Source organism: Pithys albifrons, chromosome 4 (genome assembly GCF_047495875.1).
Source record: "Pithys albifrons albifrons isolate INPA30051 chromosome 4, PitAlb_v1, whole genome shotgun sequence".
NCBI classification, from domain to species: Eukaryota; Metazoa; Chordata; class Aves; order Passeriformes; family Thamnophilidae; genus Pithys; species Pithys albifrons.
In genome coordinates, this window is record NC_092461.1 from 31084502 (window position 1) to 31104222 (window position 19721).

Below are 19721 nucleotides of genomic sequence, written 5' to 3' on the forward strand. Positions count from 1 at the left end.
CAAGCAGCTGCAGATTTGTTTCATCCCATCCCTCACCCTCACCAATTTAATACAGCACAAAATAATTTTCTAAATTTAGTAGTATCTCATACAAGATGAAAAGAGAGATTAATCAAGGAACCTTTAAGGAAACAGTACCTTTTCCCCCCCATCCCTGAATTGAGCCTTGCAAAGGAAGTGGTTCATCTCTAATCTGTTCAGTAGAAATTCAGTGCAGAATGGTATTTTCACTTTTCCTGTTTGGCATTAAAGGGAACTCTTTCCTTTACTTAACCACTGAGAGGATGTGGTACTACTCTCATCTGCTCTCCTTGTCATTATCTTTAATTACAGTTATTTCTGCCCCCTCTAATCATCTCTCCTTATTTTCTCCCTGCACTCCTCCATACCCTGCACTTCCTATCCCCACAGTCTTGTCTTCCCACCCTGCTCTTTCCCTCTCTTGTTACCAGAGTGGGGGTTGCCTCTTCTCTGAGCCAGTCTTGGAGCCTGAATTCTTTCCCTCAGTGTGAGACTGTGACTCTCCTGAAGCCTTGAAGTCTCAGTTTTATTGTAAACAATAGGATTTAGTTTAACCTTTGGAATCGTGTGGTAGTTAATGATTTTTTTGAAGATTTTATGGGCCATCCTTTGCTGAACTGGCCAATTTCTATGCCATGATAAACTGGCAGTGGTGAACTGATGAACTGGTTGGCTGAGTGTTGCTTAGCACATTACTGTGAGGTTTGTGTTATTAGTCCAGTGTTTAATGATGAAACAGTTGCTCATCATCCTGATATTACCATTACCCACATCATTAGCCAAAGGTGATGATATAACACTGTAATTCTAAAACAACAATTAATTAAAAAATTCTTAGTTAATAAAAGCCAACAGTGCCTTTAGTTACTATATTTAGGACCCAGTTACTGTCAAGGTGGAGCAGTGAAGAACTGGGGGGAGGTTCTTTGGTGGGTTGGATTTAGGGGTTCGGTTTTGTCTTGTTCCTTTAAGCTTGACCACTTGGCTACAGCTCTAGGGGAGTTTATTCATGTCTCCTACATGGCTGGAATTGCAGTTTGCAAACCCTTCTTGGTTGCGCTTTGCTCTGCAGCGGAGGTGAAGCGCGTCGGGGACACCGTGCTGGGCATGGCCACGCAGTGTGTGCAGATGAAAAACGTCCAAAGAACAACTCCACAGACCCTGTCCAACCTCTGTTTAAAAATAAATGTCAAATTAGGAGGCGTAAATAACATCCTGCTGCCACAGGGAAGGTAAGACACCTCTCAGAGAGGCAGAGGGTTTTGTGTTGTGAGGAGAACGTGCGCCATGCTGAGATAAGCGGGTGCTTTTATATGCAGTCAGAGCCCTGCAGCTGAAGTTCTCTTCAGACAAACTCTTTTGGCTTCTAATGAATAGTCCTGCAGAAGCTGGTCCCCCACAGGAGAGAGCAACACTTGCTTCTGTTGAAATTTGTAATACAAATATTGTTCTCATGATCTGACCGTTGCAGCACCCAACTTTCACTTGAGTGAAAACTCTGTAATATTCTCTTTGTCTGGAGTTTGCAGAAACAAGTAGAGACCCTCTAGAACAGAAGTGCCTTTTCCTTCTTAGTTTGGGATCAGAATCCTTCATTTTGTTGTGTGTCTTTAACTTACACTGACATTTAAAGAACTGAAAGCTGTGAGCTGAAAACTCAATTGGTCTCCAGGTCCAGTTGAACTTTCAGTTCTTTACTGGTATTACATTCATAAGTTTTAATTATACTGTGACTATAGTTCAGTGAAGTTGTCTTCCTACTACTGAGTTCCATATCTGATGTGCCACTGAAGTCTTGTGTGTAGAGAGGAGTGAAGCAAGTGCTATTTGTAATAAAAGAGTGACCCTGCTGTTAACATCTTAAAGCAAATTATCTCAAATTGAAAGTTTTCACCATTTTTATTGCAAAATCATTAACAAGAGATTCCAAAGGAAGAATGGACAAAATACAGCTTGTTTTTTCTTACTTGTGTAGGATAGGGAAGCCTAATGTAAAGGTATATAAAGTTACTTCAATTAAAAATGAACAACTGGGTTTCCACATCAGTAAAAAGAGGGCATTTTTACCATCATTGCCTCTCCAAGCTGCAGAGGGAGCACAGGGAATAACCTGCTGCATCATTCCTGGGAGCCTGGTTCAGAGAAAGCAACATTCGGTTCTGCACTGATAAGCAAATTTTCACTTAAGAGTATTTAGGCTGGTCAGGAGGCAGCTGCTGAAAAATAATCCAACAAGGACTTAGGGAAGAAGGAAAAGAGCACGTGATCAGGAGGGATGTAGATCTGTGTGTCCTGTTAAATTCTGCTGTGAACTCACCAGGCTGGGCCTGGGTAATGTGCTTGTTGGAGCCTCCTGCTAAAGCAGCTCAAATCATGGCATTACAGAGTGTGTGGTTCAGAAAGGACCATGGTGGGAGTTTGTTGCTTTTTGGTTTTGTTTTCCATGAAAATGGAGTTAAGTGAAGGAGGAAAGTGGCACAACTACACTCAACTCCTTGGCATTCTGGAAGGTGCAGGGTTTGGGTGTTTAAAACAGAACTTGCTAATTGTTATTTGCTGTTGGCTGAGGGAATGGGAATAGAACTGGCATTTTAAGTTATATTGTTGTAATTACCTTTCCATTTCTTTCAGAGAAGGTCTGCAAACAGCTTAACCTGTTTCCCTAACCATCTAACCATTCCCCTACACACCCACATGCACCCAAAAATTTCTGGTGCCTTGAGATTTCCTATTTAAAATTCTTCTATTAAGGGATAGAGTTGAAGCATAAAAGTGGCATTGTAGTGTTTTGTTGTTCTGCTCTTGGTGCAGTAGATTAATAACTTAAAGGTTTGTTTAAAACTTTGAAGCATGGTTTTTAAAAACATCTAATTTTAAAATAATGATTTTTAATAGCCACAATTTTTATACATCTTTACCAACACAGAAAAAATACTTTTATTCATAGCATCTGTGTATGTGCACAGTCGCTTCATTTTCTCAGATGCCATTTGATGCAAAGGGGTCAACTTTTATTCTTTTCTGTGGTCTGATTAATAAAGGCTGCAGTTCTCCAAGTTAAAAAAAGAAGATATATTTTTAACTAATTTTTAAGTAAGAGTAGCATTTAGCTATGCTTTGAAAATCTGCCCAAGTATTTAGTATGAGAGCCTTAATCAGGATTTCTAATTACTGCCACAGGACAAGTGACCAGCTCTGATCACGTGCTAGTTGTTGTTGAATTCACAGAGTGCTGTTCATTTGAGTTATGATGGGCTTTATTAAGCAGAAATCTTGCTGCTTTTATTACTAATTTCTTTTCTCTTTGCCAGACCCCCAGTATTCCAACAGCCTGTGATATTCCTTGGTGCAGATGTAACTCACCCCCCAGCTGGAGATGGGAAAAAGCCTTCCATTGCTGCAGTGAGTAAATGGTGTCCTGCTCTTCAGCCCCAGCTCTCTCCTGCTGCTCAGCTCTAATGCAGTTTATTGCTCTCAGTTCTTTTGTGGTCCATTGCTTCTGATTGCCTCATTATAGTAGTATAAATTATTTTTCTGCAGGAATCTAATGAAACTTCAGAGAGTTTGCTCAGCTGCTAATTACTTAAATGGGTGTATTAGCTTGTAAAATTCCTGAGCTGCTGAAACACAGAGGAGCTTTCCTGGGAGCTGGTGTTTAATCTGCTTCTTCAGCAGTAAGAAATGTTAAGAATTCCTTCATGGCTGAGAGGGAACCAGGCTGGCTCACTGGTGGTTTCTGGGGACACAAAATGTGCAGTAATCTCTTGGAAATGCACTCCTGGATACAGGACATTGCCAGACACTCTAATGGCTGCTCTGGATTAGTTAATAATCAAGATCTTTGGTGATGGTACATGCCAAATAAACAAATACCTGTTTTAAAAACTTACCACACCGGTGTGTCCAGGGAAAACCATGTGGAGATGTGCTTGGTCCTGACTTCTAACATTTCACAGACTATTCTGAGTTGGAAGGGACCCACAAGGATCATCGAGCCCAGCTCTTAGGTCAGTGGCCCACACAGGGGATTGAACCCATGACCTTGGCATTATTACAACCAAGTTTTAACCAACTGAGCTAATCTCAGGGTCATATGATGGAATTTGGATTTTCTTGTATGTCTTTTTAAGCCCTGTGCCATTTTTTACAGTATGTGAATGTTGGTGTTTCATACACACAAATCTGTTCTATTGGTGAGCAGTGTGGAAGTTTCTGTGGTGCCTCACCCTTTCAGGGTGATGGACTTATCCACAGTGTCCCAAAAAGGGCCTTGGTCTTCCAGAGCTCACATTCCTGCACTGCAGTCTGAAGTAAATAATGGTGTCATGATATCAGTGCTCCAAATTGTGTTTAATTTTTTTTTTTAAGTGTATGTAGGTGCAAATGGGAAATCAGTCTTTTAGATTTAAAGTAAGTTTTCCCTTCCAGCAGGGTGTGTTGCCACAGGCAGGCAGAACAACAAGGCTGGAGAAGGGACTGGAGCACAAGTGCTGTGGGGAGAGGCTGAGGGAGCTGGGGGTGTTTAGCCTGGAGAAGAGGAGGCTCAGAGGTGACCTCAGCACTGTCTGGAACTACCTGAAGGGTAGTTCTGGCCAGGTGGTGGTTGGTCTCTTCTCCCAGGCATTCAGCAATAGGACAAGGGGGCACGATGGGCTCAAGCTCTGCCAGGGGAAATTGAAGTTGGAGATCAGAAAAAAATTCTTTGCAGAGAGAGTGCTCAGGCATTGGAATGGGCTGCCCAGAGAGGGGATGGACTCTCCATCCCTGGAGGTTTTTAAACTGAGATTGGACTGAGTGCCATGATCTGGTAAAGGGACTCTGGAGTTGGACCAAGGTTGGGCTTGATGATCTTGGAGGTCTTTTCCAACCCAATCCATTCTATGATTCTATGAGTCTGTGAACTCCAAACTGTTTCTAAGCCCTTTTTGGTTCCAACTACACCTTTGCCAGGTCAATCATTTAGTTTGCAGGATACTGCTAAACAGGCAGTGCAGTTTCCTTCTGAAATGCCTTCATGAAGTGCCTTTGGTTTGACACTGAGCCTCTGTGCCCAGGTGGTGGGCAGCATGGACGCCCATCCCAACCGGTACTGCGCCACCGTGCGGGTCCAGCAGCACCGGCAGGAGATCATCCAGGACCTGGCTGCCATGGTCAGGGAGCTGCTCATCCAGTTCTACAAGTCAACCAGGTTCAAACCAACCCGGATCATCTTCTACAGGGACGGGGTGTCCGAGGGGCAGTTCCAACAGGTGACGTTTTTCCTTCTGGAATTCTGACTGTGCAGTTTGCTGGGAGCGATGCAGCTTTATGGGATTGGTGTTAGGGGTTCTGACAGGCCAGGGGAAGTGTTGCCATATTTCTCATGTGGTTTTTAAAATACTTTTCCACTTTAAAATAATTCCCTTTACAAAATTATAAAGTATAGTTTCAGCACTCAGGTTATGTTTCACATCTGTGACCAATCCAAGATATTAATCAGATTTTGGGCAATAAAAAAAAATTAAGTGTAAGCTAAATTTCCTACTTTTTAAACCAGGATTAATACTGTATTTTCACACTGTCACTTTTAATATATTCCTGATAAAACGCATCAGATACTGTGTCATATCATATTTTAGGAAATATTTTTCTATATATTTTAAAGATATTTACATACACTTTGTAGTATTTTTGTGTGCAAATTAAAAGATATGTAATTTAGTCAACTTCTCAGAATCCAAGGGGAAGGGACTAAAGGTCACTTGGTAAACTTGAATTGATAAAGTAATATTTGTATGATTAAATTATTAATACTTTCCACTGAATTTTTAATGTATAGCGAACCCAAATTCCAAATCATTGCTCTTTAGTTTATTCCACTTTCCTTATTATTGATACCTGGGACTTCACAAAGCTGAGAAAGAGCAGCTGAGCAATTCCGGATCTTATCCCTTGTGCTAGTCTGAAAAATAATTAGTCTGTTGTGTATTCAACAGCCTAATTAAATGTTCATTTGTATTTGGCAGTTAAAAAGCTTCTGACATGCAGCTTATTAGTCCGAGCCTAATGCTTGGAGCTGAACAGATAGGGAAGCAGCACTGTCTGGCTCAGGAAACTGGTGACATAATTTGTTCTCATGAAGGGAAAAAAATAAGATTTGATCCTGAATGCTCTGACGTCTCTGAGCGACAGTGCAAGAAGGACCATGATAGATAATCTGTGGATAAATAAATCTGTGGATGAATAATCAGTGGGATTGCAGTGGATCATGTTTGTCACACCTGTGTGTCTATGGTTCAGGTGCTGCACCACGAGCTGCTGGCCATCAGGGAGGCTTGCATTAAACTGGAGAAGGATTATCAGCCTGGAATCACATTTATAGTTGTGCAGAAAAGGCACCACACCAGACTCTTCTGCACGGACAAAAACGAGCGGGTATGTGCTCACTGTGACCAGACAGGTCAGCCCAGGTACCTCTGGCTGCTGGTTTTGGTACTTGCTGTGTGGGGAGGAGATTCCCCAGGGCCAGGATGGAGTTACTGCTGTGAGTGGAGAGTTCCCAATGGGAAATCTCTGCTCACAGATAAGCCTTTTATGTTCTTTTTCTGTCTGTCAGCTTTCTCTGTGGGAGCACTTGAAGCCCGCTAGGTTTCAAGGCAATAATTATTAACTTCTAATAAGGTGGTTGTTACATTAATAAATGCTATGATTACATTTGTTAAATTGTTTGAAAGTAAAGAGTATTTTTTAGTTCGGTTTTGAAGAGTTTTTGAGGGAAGAGGCAGCCTGTCTGACAACTAAGGATTGTCCCTTCTCAGGTATGAATAGAAGTTAGAGAGGAATAACTTGTCCTGGACTGGGAAGGTGAAAAGAATTTGGCACATCAGTTGCAGAAACTCCTTTTGACATTATTCAGAAAAACCTAATCTTTTTAGATATCTAAGAAGGTTCTGGAGCTTGTCTTTTTTTTTTCCTCTGTAATAAAGACACTTCAGATTTTCACTTACACAAAATTTTAGTTTTGCTCATTCTTCTTTCACTTTGTGCCTTTTATAGATCTTTTTCTTGTGTTCTTTCCTTGCTCCAGAGCTGAAAAGTCAAAAAACCCAGACTGTGTTGTGTGCCTTACTGTGTGCATATTCTGTTCACGCAGGTTGGAAAGAGTGGCAACATTCCAGCTGGTACCACAGTGGACACAAAAATCACCCACCCATCAGAGTTTGACTTTTACCTGTGTAGTCATGCTGGGATCCAGGTAAGGCAGTTTGTGTGGGGTGGGAACTTTTTAGCTTTTAAAGTGGCCTTAGGCAAAACATTATCTGATGGCTTTTTGTCAGATGGAAGTTTTAAAAGATGAAAGTGCATTTCAGTAGGATCATTTATTTTCAGTAACAGGGATGGAATTCAAGAGAGCACTATCCTATCAAAAAAGGGAAAGGATTAGTTAGATGAGGAGCAAGGAGGGAGGTTGTTTGCCCTTTAAAGGAGAAATTTGCTGAAAGCTGTAGAGCTGCTCCATGTGATTTTTGAGGGAGCAGCTGATCCACTGCAGCTCACCTGCAGGGGTGGAAATTCCAGATGTTTTTGGAAAGCTGATGTCCTGAGTGTCCTGTGCCTCCAGGGAACAAGCAGACCCTCCCATTACCACGTGCTGTGGGATGACAATCGCTTCTCCTCCGACGAGCTGCAGATCCTCACGTACCAGCTGTGCCACACCTACGTGCGCTGCACCCGCTCCGTGTCCATCCCCGCGCCCGCCTACTACGCACACCTGGTGGCCTTCAGGGCCAGGTACCACCTGGTGGACAAGGAACACGACAGGTGAGTGCAGAGCTGTGAGTTCCTATGGAGTTTGAAAGGAGGCAGGAAGGCAGTGGGCTTGCTGAGTCTGGGAAATTTACTGTTGCCACTGAATTATGTTGCTGAAAAAAGCAGATTTTGCTGCATGTGCTGTTTCCTGTGTCAGAACCTCAGTGGTGCTTTAAGGGTGATTAACTTTTGGCCATTGCATTCAGAAGGAACAAAGGACACAAACACACGTGCAAGGAGAGGCAGATTAAATAGGGTTTCTCTTCCCCCACCCTGCTGTGTTTTTTTTGCCCCCTCCCTTCTCTTTCAGTGCTGAAGGCAGCCACACTTCTGGGCAGAGCAATGGCAGAGACCACCAGGCACTTGCCAAGGCAGTTCAAGTTCACCAGGACACGCTGCGCACGATGTACTTTGCGTGACACGTTTTTGTGTTTCGCGGCTCCGTCCGAGGCAGAGCGGGATTCACACAGGAGCAGCTGCACTTAGACCAGCCCCAGCTGCAGGACAGCAGCAACGAGGGACACATCCCAATCCCTTCCCTTCCCATTTCCAAGGAAGCCTTCCGTCCAGGATTTCAGAACTGCAGTCTTGTTCCAAACCCCACCGTCGCTGGAAATGTGGTTTGCCAAAAAATCTCTAAGCTGCTTGGTATAAAACAGGCCCATATTTTATAATTAAGTCAAGAGCTGCAATCTCAGGGCTTAGGGAAGAAAAAAAACACCAAACAACAACCCAACCCACAAATCTTCTCATTCCGTTTGCTATTCATTGAGTTGCTTTTAATAATTTGGAGAGATCTAATTCAGTGATGGGCTAAAATGCTGTGAATTAGCTTTTAATACTAAACAAAGCATTTTTTGACTATTTATGAAGCCTTGATTATTCTAGATGAATTTACAAAATTTTTATTTTCAAAATAAGAGAGTGACAAAATTCTGGTTTTCAACTGTCTTATAAAGATTATTCTCAGATTATTCTCTGTGTGTCTACGGGAAAATGTATTTTCTGAAGCTTGTTCTTGAATGTTTTTTATTGTGCTGCATTTGAAAATGTTTTTCATAGACTAAAGATGAATTTAAAAAAAAAAAGAATAAACTTGTACCTAAGCTTTTAGTAGCTCCAGTTAGATTGGCAAAAGAAAATGTGCCATTGAAAAAACTTGTAAAGATTTTTTTAAGATCATACTGACAGCTAACTTTAGGATTTGTCATACAGGACTGTGACACTTACTTTCCAAAGTCTCTAAAGAATACGGGTCTGTGGTGATAAATACAGTACAATCCTTTTTCACTGTAGTTTGAGTTAATGTAAATTTTATATATGTTTCACAGTATTAATGTGATAGAGTAGATGCTGTTATTTATTTTTATTTACTAAGGAGTGCTCATTATACTTCTGTTAACATATCAAGAATACTTTGAATTTAGAAAGTAAAAACCTTCTCGTGGGGACATTACTCTTCAAATGCAAAAATATGCAATGGAGGTGGTGAGAGGTCAGAGATGCCAACAGTGTCTGTTGTAGCTTGGGGTTTGCAGGAAGGCTTTAAGGGTGCACACAGCACAGCAGGTTTGTTTTACCTCTGCGCTCAGACGCACAGTCCAACCCTCCGTTCACTCAAGCACAAAGCAATTGGTGTTATTTATGTGGTGGGGACTGGTGGGGCAGCAGCTCCACTGGGAGGGGGGCTCGCTGCAGGGTGGGCAGGAGTCAGAGAATCTATGCAGTAAAATGAATCTTAGGAGACTGAAGTTTACTTAGGGAGGGAGGTGGAACTCTCCTCACTATGCATAAGGTCCATAGGAAATGGGAGTGTTTTGCCATTCTCTTCAGAGGAGCATTAATTACAGATGATAATTACGAGACAGACGCTCTGTTAGTTTGCACACTGGATTCATAAAAACCATAACACACTTGTAAACCATTGCACTAATTACAATGACACAAGCAGCTTTAGGAGAAAATGGAAAAAGCCCAGGAAACTTGTTTATGCTGACTTACCTTGTTTGTTTTTGTGTAGGAGAACTGAAATAACCTGCTAAAGAGGCAGGTTTGAAAACTTCCATTCTCTTCCACTGGTTGATTTTGCTTTGTCTTTTCCTTTTTCTCTGGGCAGCTGCTCAGTCTCTGTGTTGGATACTTTTACCTCTGGCCACTGGGATGGGCAAGTAGCTTTAACCACAGAGCACATCCACTGCAAACACCTGTTGCTAGGTAAGCTAGAAAATGCCCAACCTTTGCTGCATAAACACTTGTAGGTACATTATTTTGTGCGAGTTCAGATCTTCACCTTGTAGCACTGTCTTGGTTGTTGGTGGTTTTTTTAGGTGAAATCTAAAACCTATTAATGGAGTCTTTGTATTTGTACTATTCTGATTTGGTGATTAGGCTGCTGGGGCAGAGTGTGTTCTTGGTCATAGTTTTATAAATTCAGATATAAGCAAATTTTAAGCCAAGTTTAGGTAGCATTGTGTGTCTTGCTGTGTCCCAGCCAGGTTGTACCTACCTCTCCCCAGGCACCCCTGAACTGCAGAACTTCCCATGCTGGGTGTGTTGCACTTCCCTGTGTTTCCTTGACAGGTTTCCTATTTCAGTGCAGATTTTAATTTGGCAGAGTTTTGTATAAGAATTCTTTTTATATGAATTATTCTTAACAAATAGGAAAAGATCATCCGTTTTAAGACACCATTTAGTTTATCTTGCTGTCTGTTATGCAGAGACCTCTTGGATGTGAACTCCATCCCCCTCTTTCCATGCAGATCTGGGATAAATGCCTTGTACAGGTGGTCAGATGGGGCAAGGAGGGCAGGATCTGTCTAGACCTCAAATCTCACTTCTGAAGCAGACTGTGGGACTCACTGCATCCTATTTAGGGTGTTTTCCTTTGTGAGGAAAGGAGTTTTAGGCAGGCCCTTAATCTGAGAGTAGCTGTTGTCTGTGTATCCTCTTGGAAGGAGCAGAAATCTTGTGTAGCTTTCCTTCCCTAAGTGTGAAGAACTTGGGATGGTTCTGTGCATTTCAGGACATTTTTACCTTTTACAGATCTTTCTAAGCCTCTAATACTGCTAATTCTTTATGCCTTCAGGTCTTCCTCCTTTTCCCTCCCACCAGTGATGAATGAGTGAGTAGTTTAAAGCATTTTTCTGAAAATTACCAATTAAGTATATACTTTGAAAAGTACAGCGTGCTGGCAGTCCAGCCATTCTCTTTCTGGGAGTATTTCTAATATAAATTACACACTCAAGAGTGTCTCCTGTGAAGAAAACCCACTGCAAACACCTCGAATCCTATGATTATTTCCTTTCCTTCCAGCCCACGTGTCTGATGTAGAACAGCAATGTCTCAGGTCAGCAGCAAGCTCCAGGAGTGTCAGCCTGCCCCAGGTTCTGCTGCAGCAGACCCAGCTGAGGGCACAGCTGGAACCAGAGTCCCTGTGCAGCTCAGGGCAGCAATAACCAAACCTGTGTCACCCCCAGCCCTTTGGGGTGTTTACCAGTCCTGTGACTCTCACTGCACACCCCCCCCAAAACCAGCATCAAGTGCAAAGTGCTCCTCTTGGGAGGTGAGAAGTACTGTCAGCTGACATAAAATACTTAGAAATTGTTGTGGGTTTTTTTTACGATGTGCAAAATTTAAGGCAATAACAAGGTCTGCTTGGTGGTGGAGATGTCTGCTGGATAGAATAACTAATGTCCACTGCATCTGTTGTAGCACCCAGGAAACAGCTGAGTTGATCCTTAGGATCAGTGACCTGTTGGGAAATGCTGGAAGGAGGTGGATTTGTCTCTGCCTTTCTGTGAGCTGGCATTTCAGACAGCCCTCTGCAATGTAACACTTTGGGGTGTGTGTGCACTGATGAATGGTGCGAGGTCAATTGTTTTGTCAGAGCTCCTTGGTTTGGCTCGGTTTGGTCTGGAATATTTGACTTTGTGAATTACAATCAATGATCTGTGTCCCAGGAGCTTTGGCACATCAGTCCCCTGGTTTCTAGATCTGTCAGGTTTGGGGGAGTTTGCTGTTTACCCCTGGTTTTAGGGAAAGCTCTTCTGTCTTAATCCACTGAGGCCAACATGGAAAATTTACAGGAAACTTAGGTTTAAAACAAGAAATCCATAATAGATGCTTTTGAAATCCATGACAGATACTTTTGATCTCCATCCAGGCCCCCAGGCAGTGTTCCCTGATTGTAAAAGCAAAAAGGTTGTGAAGGTTTAGCTTTAATTCTGCTTCTGTCAGTAACTCCTGCAACTTTGTCTGTTTTAACAATCTTGTTCTGGTTTGAACATTTTTGCAACATATTTTTAAAATTCAAACTTTAGGTGTGAGGAGTTCAGAGTTTTGCATGCCTGGGTAGTTTTCTGAAAAGACTGAAGGTTCTGAGATGCTTTTAATGTTTTGTGGTGCATGTCCAAATGCCCAGAGGCTCTCCATGAAGCAGAGGGTTGTGGTCTGAGGGCCCTGTGGTTGCTGCCTGTGCTCTCTTTGCTGCAGCAGATCCCTCAAACACAAACTGCCCTGGAGGAATCCAAACCTTCCTCATGCCCATGAATCCACAATTTAACTGAGAGCCAGGCCAGGAGCAGAGTCTGTGCCAACACCCCCAACCAACCCAGGGGATTGTTGGAGGGGTTTTAGTAGCCCTGCAGGGTGTTCTTTTCTGAGGGAGTTGTTGGTCTTTGCTTGGTTCTGCAGGTTGGGCTTATCCAGGACTGCACCTGCTGTGAGTGCAGGACTGGGGCCTTTGGAGATTAATTAGATGGACATCCTTGCTACTCAGTCAAAGAAGCATCTCTGGTGGCATAAATAACCATAAGGGAATAATTTTTAAGGCATCTTTTACACATTAAATAAACAAATGTAAAGAGAGTTCTCAGTATTTTTCACACTCAAGATCAGTGTAATTAAAATCACTTGTTTTCCTGTTTTTTTAATACTCCTCTCCTGCTATAGCATCTCTTTGTGTGTGTGTCCTGCCTGTGTGGCTTTCCCCATTCCTAAAGCAGGGCAGCCCTTTCTTTTGTACTTGCATATCCATTTGGTAACATGCTTCTTGATGCACCCATGTTGTCTTTTCTAAGGAAAACTTCCAAGTAGAAGGTATTTGCACTGATTTTTTTTTTTTTTAAATTCCCCTTTTACTGTAAGACTTTTTTTTTTGCATCTGCTGTAGCTGAAAATACTGTAAATAGTGCTCTGTACAGCAAATACTGAAATGCTGGGGATACCATTCCTCCTTCTGTTTTCCAGAATACTGCCATATTTTACAGTGTTGAGATGTGAGCTTTGGTGTTCCATGTTGTTCTACCTTGTTTGCATCATGTACCAATTCAAGAAGGGCACAGGTGCTTTATTACAGTGGAAATACTTGGGGTGTGTCTGAATTTATGAACCATTTCTGTGCACGTTTCTGCCACACCCACAGGTGCAGTTGGAGGCTCTCAGTGTGCTCCTTGTCTGTGCAACCTTCAAATGCCAGTTTGGTACCAGTGAGATGACTGATGGCATTAATGGGATACCTGGATTACCAGCTGGAGCTGTCACAGCTCTTCCTTGCTTATTCCAGCTGCTGACTCTGGTGTTGTAGGAGCAGAACTTGTGTATGTGGCGGAATGAGTGGAATAACAGGGATTTGGGATCCAAGGCACAGTGTCCTGCTGTCTGTCCCTCCGTGGGGTGGGACTGGGCAGTGTAGGAGATGTTTTAGTGCCCTGAGCTGAGGAGCAGTGTTGGCTCTGGTGGTCTCCTCTCCATCAGCAATGGCCTTTTGCCTCCATGTCCCTCAGGAACAGGAGAGGCTCCAGCTCCAGCCCCCTTATCCAGAGTTAGGATGCAAACCAGCGTGTTCCCGAGGGTTAGTGACTGGAAAGGTGCATTTCTGAGGTGGTTCAGCCTGAGGGGTGTGGGCAGGATGTGCTGTGTGTGCCTGGCGTGGCTCAGAGTCCCTTTGATCCCGTTTGGTGTCCCTGCCAGGGATGTTTCTTTGCCTGAAATGTTGATGTGAATGTAATTGCTTGGCCAAATCACTACAGAAGTCCAAGGCTACCTCCTGTGTTCTCTCCCAGGGGAATGAATTTAAGTGAGCCTGCCACTGAGCAGCCAAGATCCCTGTGTGAGCCACTCACTTAAGGGTTGGATTCCACAATCCCTGTGTGGGCCAGTCACTTAAGGGTTGGATTATGATCCCTGTGGGTCCCTTCCAGCTCAGCTCCCTCCATAACCTCTCCCTTCACATGAATTTCTGTACCGTTGTTTCCAAAGAAAAAATGTTTCTGTTTATCTATCACCAGGAAAGTGTCAGGTTTTCACTGAAAATGACATGAAGGTGCTTGAAATATATTTTGAATCAAATGCAAAAAATTATGTATTGGATTATTTTTTAATGTATGTTTTAGATAAGTTGATGTGAGACTGTAAGAGTGAAAGTACTTTATTCCCTGCTCACTAAATTATAAACTTTAAAATGGCAAAAATCCCCACCTCAGAACACCAAAACCAACCCCAAACCCATGTATGTTTATCTTGTGACTATTTAGTGTCAGTTCTTTTGCAGAGTCTTGGCTGAAACTCAACTCTGACATAAATATATATGGACTGAAGGTGCTTTAGTGACCCGAAATGAAACTGTAGAAAGCTGTGTTGATACATCAGACTTTGTTTACAGTGAATCCAAAAAGCTTCCTCATCTCAGAGTGAGCCCCTTCACTGACAGCAGCACTGCTGGAGCACAGAGGCTGCTGAGGCTTCATGGCAGTGGTGGGGGTCAGTTTTATTTTCATTCAGGAGAAACTGGGCTTTGTGCTGGGGATCTCAGCCTCTCAGGAGTGAGTTTGCTGGCATCTGTGCTCCCAGGAATTCCCTCCTCCTGATCCCTGGGTGTGGGCACTGAAGCTCATCCGTGGCAGGGAGGATTGCTGAAGTTCTGGCTTTCTGGGACCCACTTTTTGTGTCCACCTGAATAAATCATAAACCAGCTCATTAATAACCAAGTGGGGTAAAATCCTGAAAGTTTAGTTCAGTTCTCACTGCTCATTTAACAAAGCTCCTCTAAAGGTGTGGAGACATAGACACTGTTGCTGTTTGGCCTGGCAGGGGTTTCCCTGTGCAGGCATGCTGGAATGGCCTCCCCACTGCTGATGGGAGGGGAGGGGGTCTGCAAACCTGGGACCACCAGGAATTGAGGCAGGGAGGAGCCTGTGCTGGAAACTGGTGGTGCTGCAGGAGGGGCAGTGCCAGGAAATGAGCAGAGGAGCGAGGGACACGTTTTCTTGCAAAGTTGCTAATTAAGCACTTGTCGAGGTGACAGTTTCATTCTTGGTTTCCCTTCTGGCTGCCCCTCACAGATTCCCCCCTCACACCCACCCACTGGCCCTTTTCCCAAGGGGCAGTGCTGGGAGGGAGCTCCCTGGGCTGACTCGTGGTATCAGTGACCTTTGGGCCTGGCTGGAGGCAGGACAGGGCATTGCTGTGTTTGGAGGGAGAAGAGGGTGACAGGAGCCAGTTTGGGGGCTTTGCACAGTGCTGTGGCCCCACAGCTCCAGGTGAGGGGAGGCTGATCCTTCCTCCCACCTCAGTATCCCTAGAACAGCAGCTGCTTTGGGCTCATCCCTGTGCTGCCTCAGCAGATGCTCCTTAAACTCCTGTGGCTGCTCTCCCCAGCCCTCCTGTGTGAGTGTGGGAAGCCCAGGGCTGCATGGCTGGGCTCTGCAAAGGGCATCTGCTCTTCTCTGAGCTTCTTGGGAGTGCCCAGGTTGTAGCTGTGTGTTTTCCCCACATATTGGATGTGCTGTTGTACCAGGTGCTTTAGTTCTGTTGTTATTCCCTCCTCCTTCAGGCCCAGCTGAACCACCTGCTGGAGGAACTGCAGGTCCTGTCTGACCTGGGAGCAAGCCTAGAATTGTCCACAAAATCTAATCTAAACTTTTCTGGCCGTTTCATGGGGTTTTTTGAGTGTGCTTGGCAAGCATGGGTGGTGACCAGGTCAGCAGGCAAGGCCTGGGAGTCTCTAATCCCCTGGCTGGTGCTGTTTGGGTTTGCTTTGTTAGGTTAGATGTCCTGGCAGGGGGGGGAAATTAAATGTGGGCTCTTTTCTGGGTTTAGCAGCTTTTCCTGGTCTTAAATCGATGAACAGAGGAAGCTTCACTTGTGCCAGTATCTGTAAAATTGCACATTTTTGCCTGCCATGTCCTTGTCTCTGAGCAGGGCTGGGCTTTGGGGGCTCCCAAAATCCCCCTGTCTGGGCCAAGTGCCGTGGGTTGGATCAGGCTCATCCTGTAGCAACAAGACATGCAAGGAAGTTTGGGTTCAGATTTCACCAAAGGTAATTCTGCATCGACTGGGAGATGCTCAGATGGGACTGTTTCTGTGCTATGAAAAAAAATAGGTATATTGACCCAAATTATGTTATTCCTGATACGTTTCCTCGTGGAACTTACTATGACTGAGCCCTTCAATTGCTCGTCTCATTGACAAGTGACAAGTTTGTCATATCATTTTATAGAAATTAAGGGGAAAAAACACCCCAAACAAACCATTGAAAACCATTCAGGAGTAAAGTTTTGGAATTATTTATCTTGGAAAATCAAATTTTCAATGAGGTGCAATGAGTAATTACATCTGGCAAAGTTCTGTGCTATCCTCAAAAGTGTTACCTTTTGCTTTCTGTCATTTGTTGATAAAGTTTAGTAGATTTTATAGATTTTGTGTGTGTGTATCCATTGTGTGTGTGTTTACACACAGTTAGTGAAAGGAAAGCAGGAAAGCCTGTCTATAAAAGATACAAAGGCAGTATTTTGCTGAAATAACAAGCACAATTTCCCTGCCTTTTGCAGTATTTTATTAGTTTGTACAATCACAAAAATCTTAACATTTGGGGAAGTTGATAACGGAAGATCCAGCCCCAATTTCTGTGCAGCAAAGTGGTTAACTCAGTCTCAGGAGGGCAAGATGGAAAACAGAATGTATTCATTAAATCCAATTTTTTTTTCTCTGCTTTGATTTTGGTACATTGCCGATTTAACTGACATCTGTTAAGGTTTTAATCTTTTGCATGATAGAATCCAAAATTCTATTTTTTTTAATAAAATAACTGAAAAAGAACCAAAAATCAATTCAGGATTTTTCGAATTGTAAATGCTCCCTTGAATCAAAATGCTTTTATGACCATTTAAAGTTTGCTTTTTTTGGAGGAGGAAAAAAAAAGTTATGTAAAGGTCGTTTCAAGTGGTACTAAATGTGTGTTTAGTTTGTGTGTGTGTGTGTTACTTCTGAAGTGTCACTTGAGGGACAGGGCTCTGTCTGTGCTGCCTCTCCAGGCACTGCCTGTCGCCATTCCAGCCCCAAACAGCTTCCCACATCCCAGCATGTCCTTGTCCTTCTTGCTGAACACACTCTCCTCCCTCCCTCTGCCACCAAATCCCTGCCTGAAGAGGGATTGTGATTTTAACACTTAAATTTACATCCAAAAAAAAAAACCAACAAAAAAAGCCATTCTCCAGTTCCGTGCTCACCTCCGACAGTGCCATCACTTCCACTTCCCATAGAACCCTGGAAACATTTTAAATAGAGGCAAAAAAAAGGATTGGGGACCCAGCTTGCTTTTTTTGTTTGTTTGATTTTCCAATTTGGATCTACCTCATGTAACCAGTTGGGTGCTAATTGCTCACATTTTGGAGGAGATTGGCAAAAAGCGACCAAAGGGCGTGAGACGCCCGACCTTGGGCGCCCCAAACCTCGGGGTTGTTGTTTGGGGACAACAGTCTTGGAGCTGAGTTCTATTCTTTGTGCCTTTGTGGTTGGTTTTTTCTTTTTTTTTCCCCAGTGCATAACAATCAAAACTTCATCTTCTTAATTAAAAACAGCAAATGGGTTTTAACCGCCAAGTAAAAAAAAAAATAATAAAAGGAAAAAAAAGTCACAAAACAGAGTTTTAGCGAATTTGAAAGTATTTTTCAGTGTAGGAAGTTGTCAAATGTGCAGTATCACAGCTGACCTAGCAAAGAGAATGCCCAACAAAGTGAACTGTGTAATCCTGAGCCCAGATCTGTCCATCTGTGGGTCCCTGTGTATGCACAGAGAGCACAGCTGTGTGTGCCTGTGGGTATAAATATATAGATATATTAAAATGAACGGATACACGTGTCAGGGTGAGGGAATAAAACGTCACTGACTTTCCACAGTTTTCTATGTAACAGTTTACAACTATGTCTAAGTTTTTCTACTGTGTGAACCTTTTTTACTTGGGAAAAATTCCTTTTTTGGAAAACTTTAAGTTGTGATACACTATCATGTTTTGAAGTTTAAGAAATTTAAATTTAAAAAAAAAATCCACTTTTTACCAGTACTTACAACAGAGGGGGGAAATCTTTGCTGTAAAATTGTGTTTAGTTTAAATATTGAAGAAAAAAAATCTATATATGGGATTGTAAAGTGCTGACATTCCATCGTGGCAGGAGTTCCAGGCTGTTTCCCAAGGCTTTCTGCTGCAGAGAAACTCCAGCAAAAGGAAAATGCCTCTGTTCAGTGTTTTTATAAAACTGCTCCATCAGGTCTAGACTTAAGCTATATTTTCTAAAGCCTAATCATCCTTTAATATGCTGCAGATAAATGATCAGCATGGTTGCACTTTCTCAGTAATAATGTTTGCCCTGCAATTGGCTCATGACAAGGACTTTAGTTTTTAACAAAACCAGTCGTACTTTGGGCAGAAGGTAATATTTATATAGGTACCTCAAGATAAAAAATAAAAAAAGAGCCTGAATATGCTGCATTATGTTTCTTTAACATTTTTCATGTAGCTCTTGTTTGCTTTTGTGGTTTCTTTAGGAGGTGACTTTGCTTGTTTGCTTTGGGGGACCCCAGTAGTGCTCTCTAGGCCGTGGTTTTCTCTGGATCTCGTAGAGTGTCGTGTCCTGCCTTGGGTCAGGTGGTAGTGTGGGATGGGATGGTGGAAATCCGCTGTGGGGAGACTTCAGGACAAGGAGGAAAAGGATGTTCTGTTCCTAAAGCAGACAATACATGTTCCTAATTCGTAATGACATTTTTTTTCTGCTTGTCCTGCTTTCTTGACTCTTTTCTCCAATATGAGTGTGGAAAAGGGGCTGTTTATCAACAAAGGGGAGCAAAGTGACCGAACCCTCCCACTGGTGGGTGTTCTGGGGGAGATTCCCCAATCCTTTGGCAGGAGCTGTGTCCCCTGGCAGGGCAGGACCTCCCTCTCTGCCCACTCCCTCTGTGGGTCCATCCTCTATTCCTTCGTTTCCCAGTCGGTGGAAATCTAAACATGGTGCAGAGATGGGGAATTCTTGTTGAGAACTGTTTGAAGGAAGCTTCAAAGGCTGTGAAGTTGAGCATTTATTGTCATGTTTTTAAGCTTAGGTGGGTCCTTTTCCAAGTTTGTTTTACAGCTTGCAAGGTAAAATAGTTTGCACTACTTTTGCAATAAACTCATGAAAAACCTAACAGGTTCTGTTCTGGTTTCTTACTGTACATATACAACTAATACTAAAGATTTAGCATAGTGTTTTTCACCTCAAAACATAAGACTTGTAACAAGCTCAGAATGCTGTAATTCCTGACAAAATAATGATGTGAATGATATTTTATAAAGTTATTTTGTATGGTGTCAATTTTGTTTTGCCTCATAGTATGTCAATAAAATAAAATTCCTCATCTTTACAAGGTACTGTTTGATGTCTTTTGTTATGGTAATGTTTGGCCACTTTGCACTTTGTGCAGTGTGAGCCTGTTCCATGTGTGCACACACAGGATGAGTTCATGGCCTGGAGAATATTCCATAGTGAGCAGAGAATCACAGAATCATTTAGGTTGAAAAAGACCCCTAAGATCATTAATTCCAACCATTACCCCAGCACTGTCAAGGCCACCACTAAACCACATCCCCAAGTGCCACATCT

At 42.9% G+C, this 19721-nt stretch overlaps 1 protein-coding gene across 2 annotated transcripts in view; it reads left to right on the forward strand.

Moving 5' to 3' along the window:
• AGO2 (argonaute RISC catalytic component 2) overlaps nt 1-19489 on the forward strand; it is a 54726-nt gene extending 35237 nt beyond the window's left edge. For both annotated transcript variants that reach the window (XM_071553781.1, XM_071553782.1), the window contains exons 13-19: nt 1094-1253; nt 3333-3423; nt 5076-5270; nt 6301-6435; nt 7154-7255; nt 7622-7821; nt 8120-19489. In XM_071553781.1, coding sequence (XP_071409882.1) covers nt 1094-1253; nt 3333-3423; nt 5076-5270; nt 6301-6435; nt 7154-7255; nt 7622-7821; nt 8120-8228 — 992 coding nt within the window. In that variant the 3' untranslated portion in view covers nt 8229-19489. The remainder of the gene's footprint in view (nt 1-1093; nt 1254-3332; nt 3424-5075; nt 5271-6300; nt 6436-7153; nt 7256-7621; nt 7822-8119) is intronic.
• Nucleotides 19490-19721: the final 232 nt, after the last annotated feature.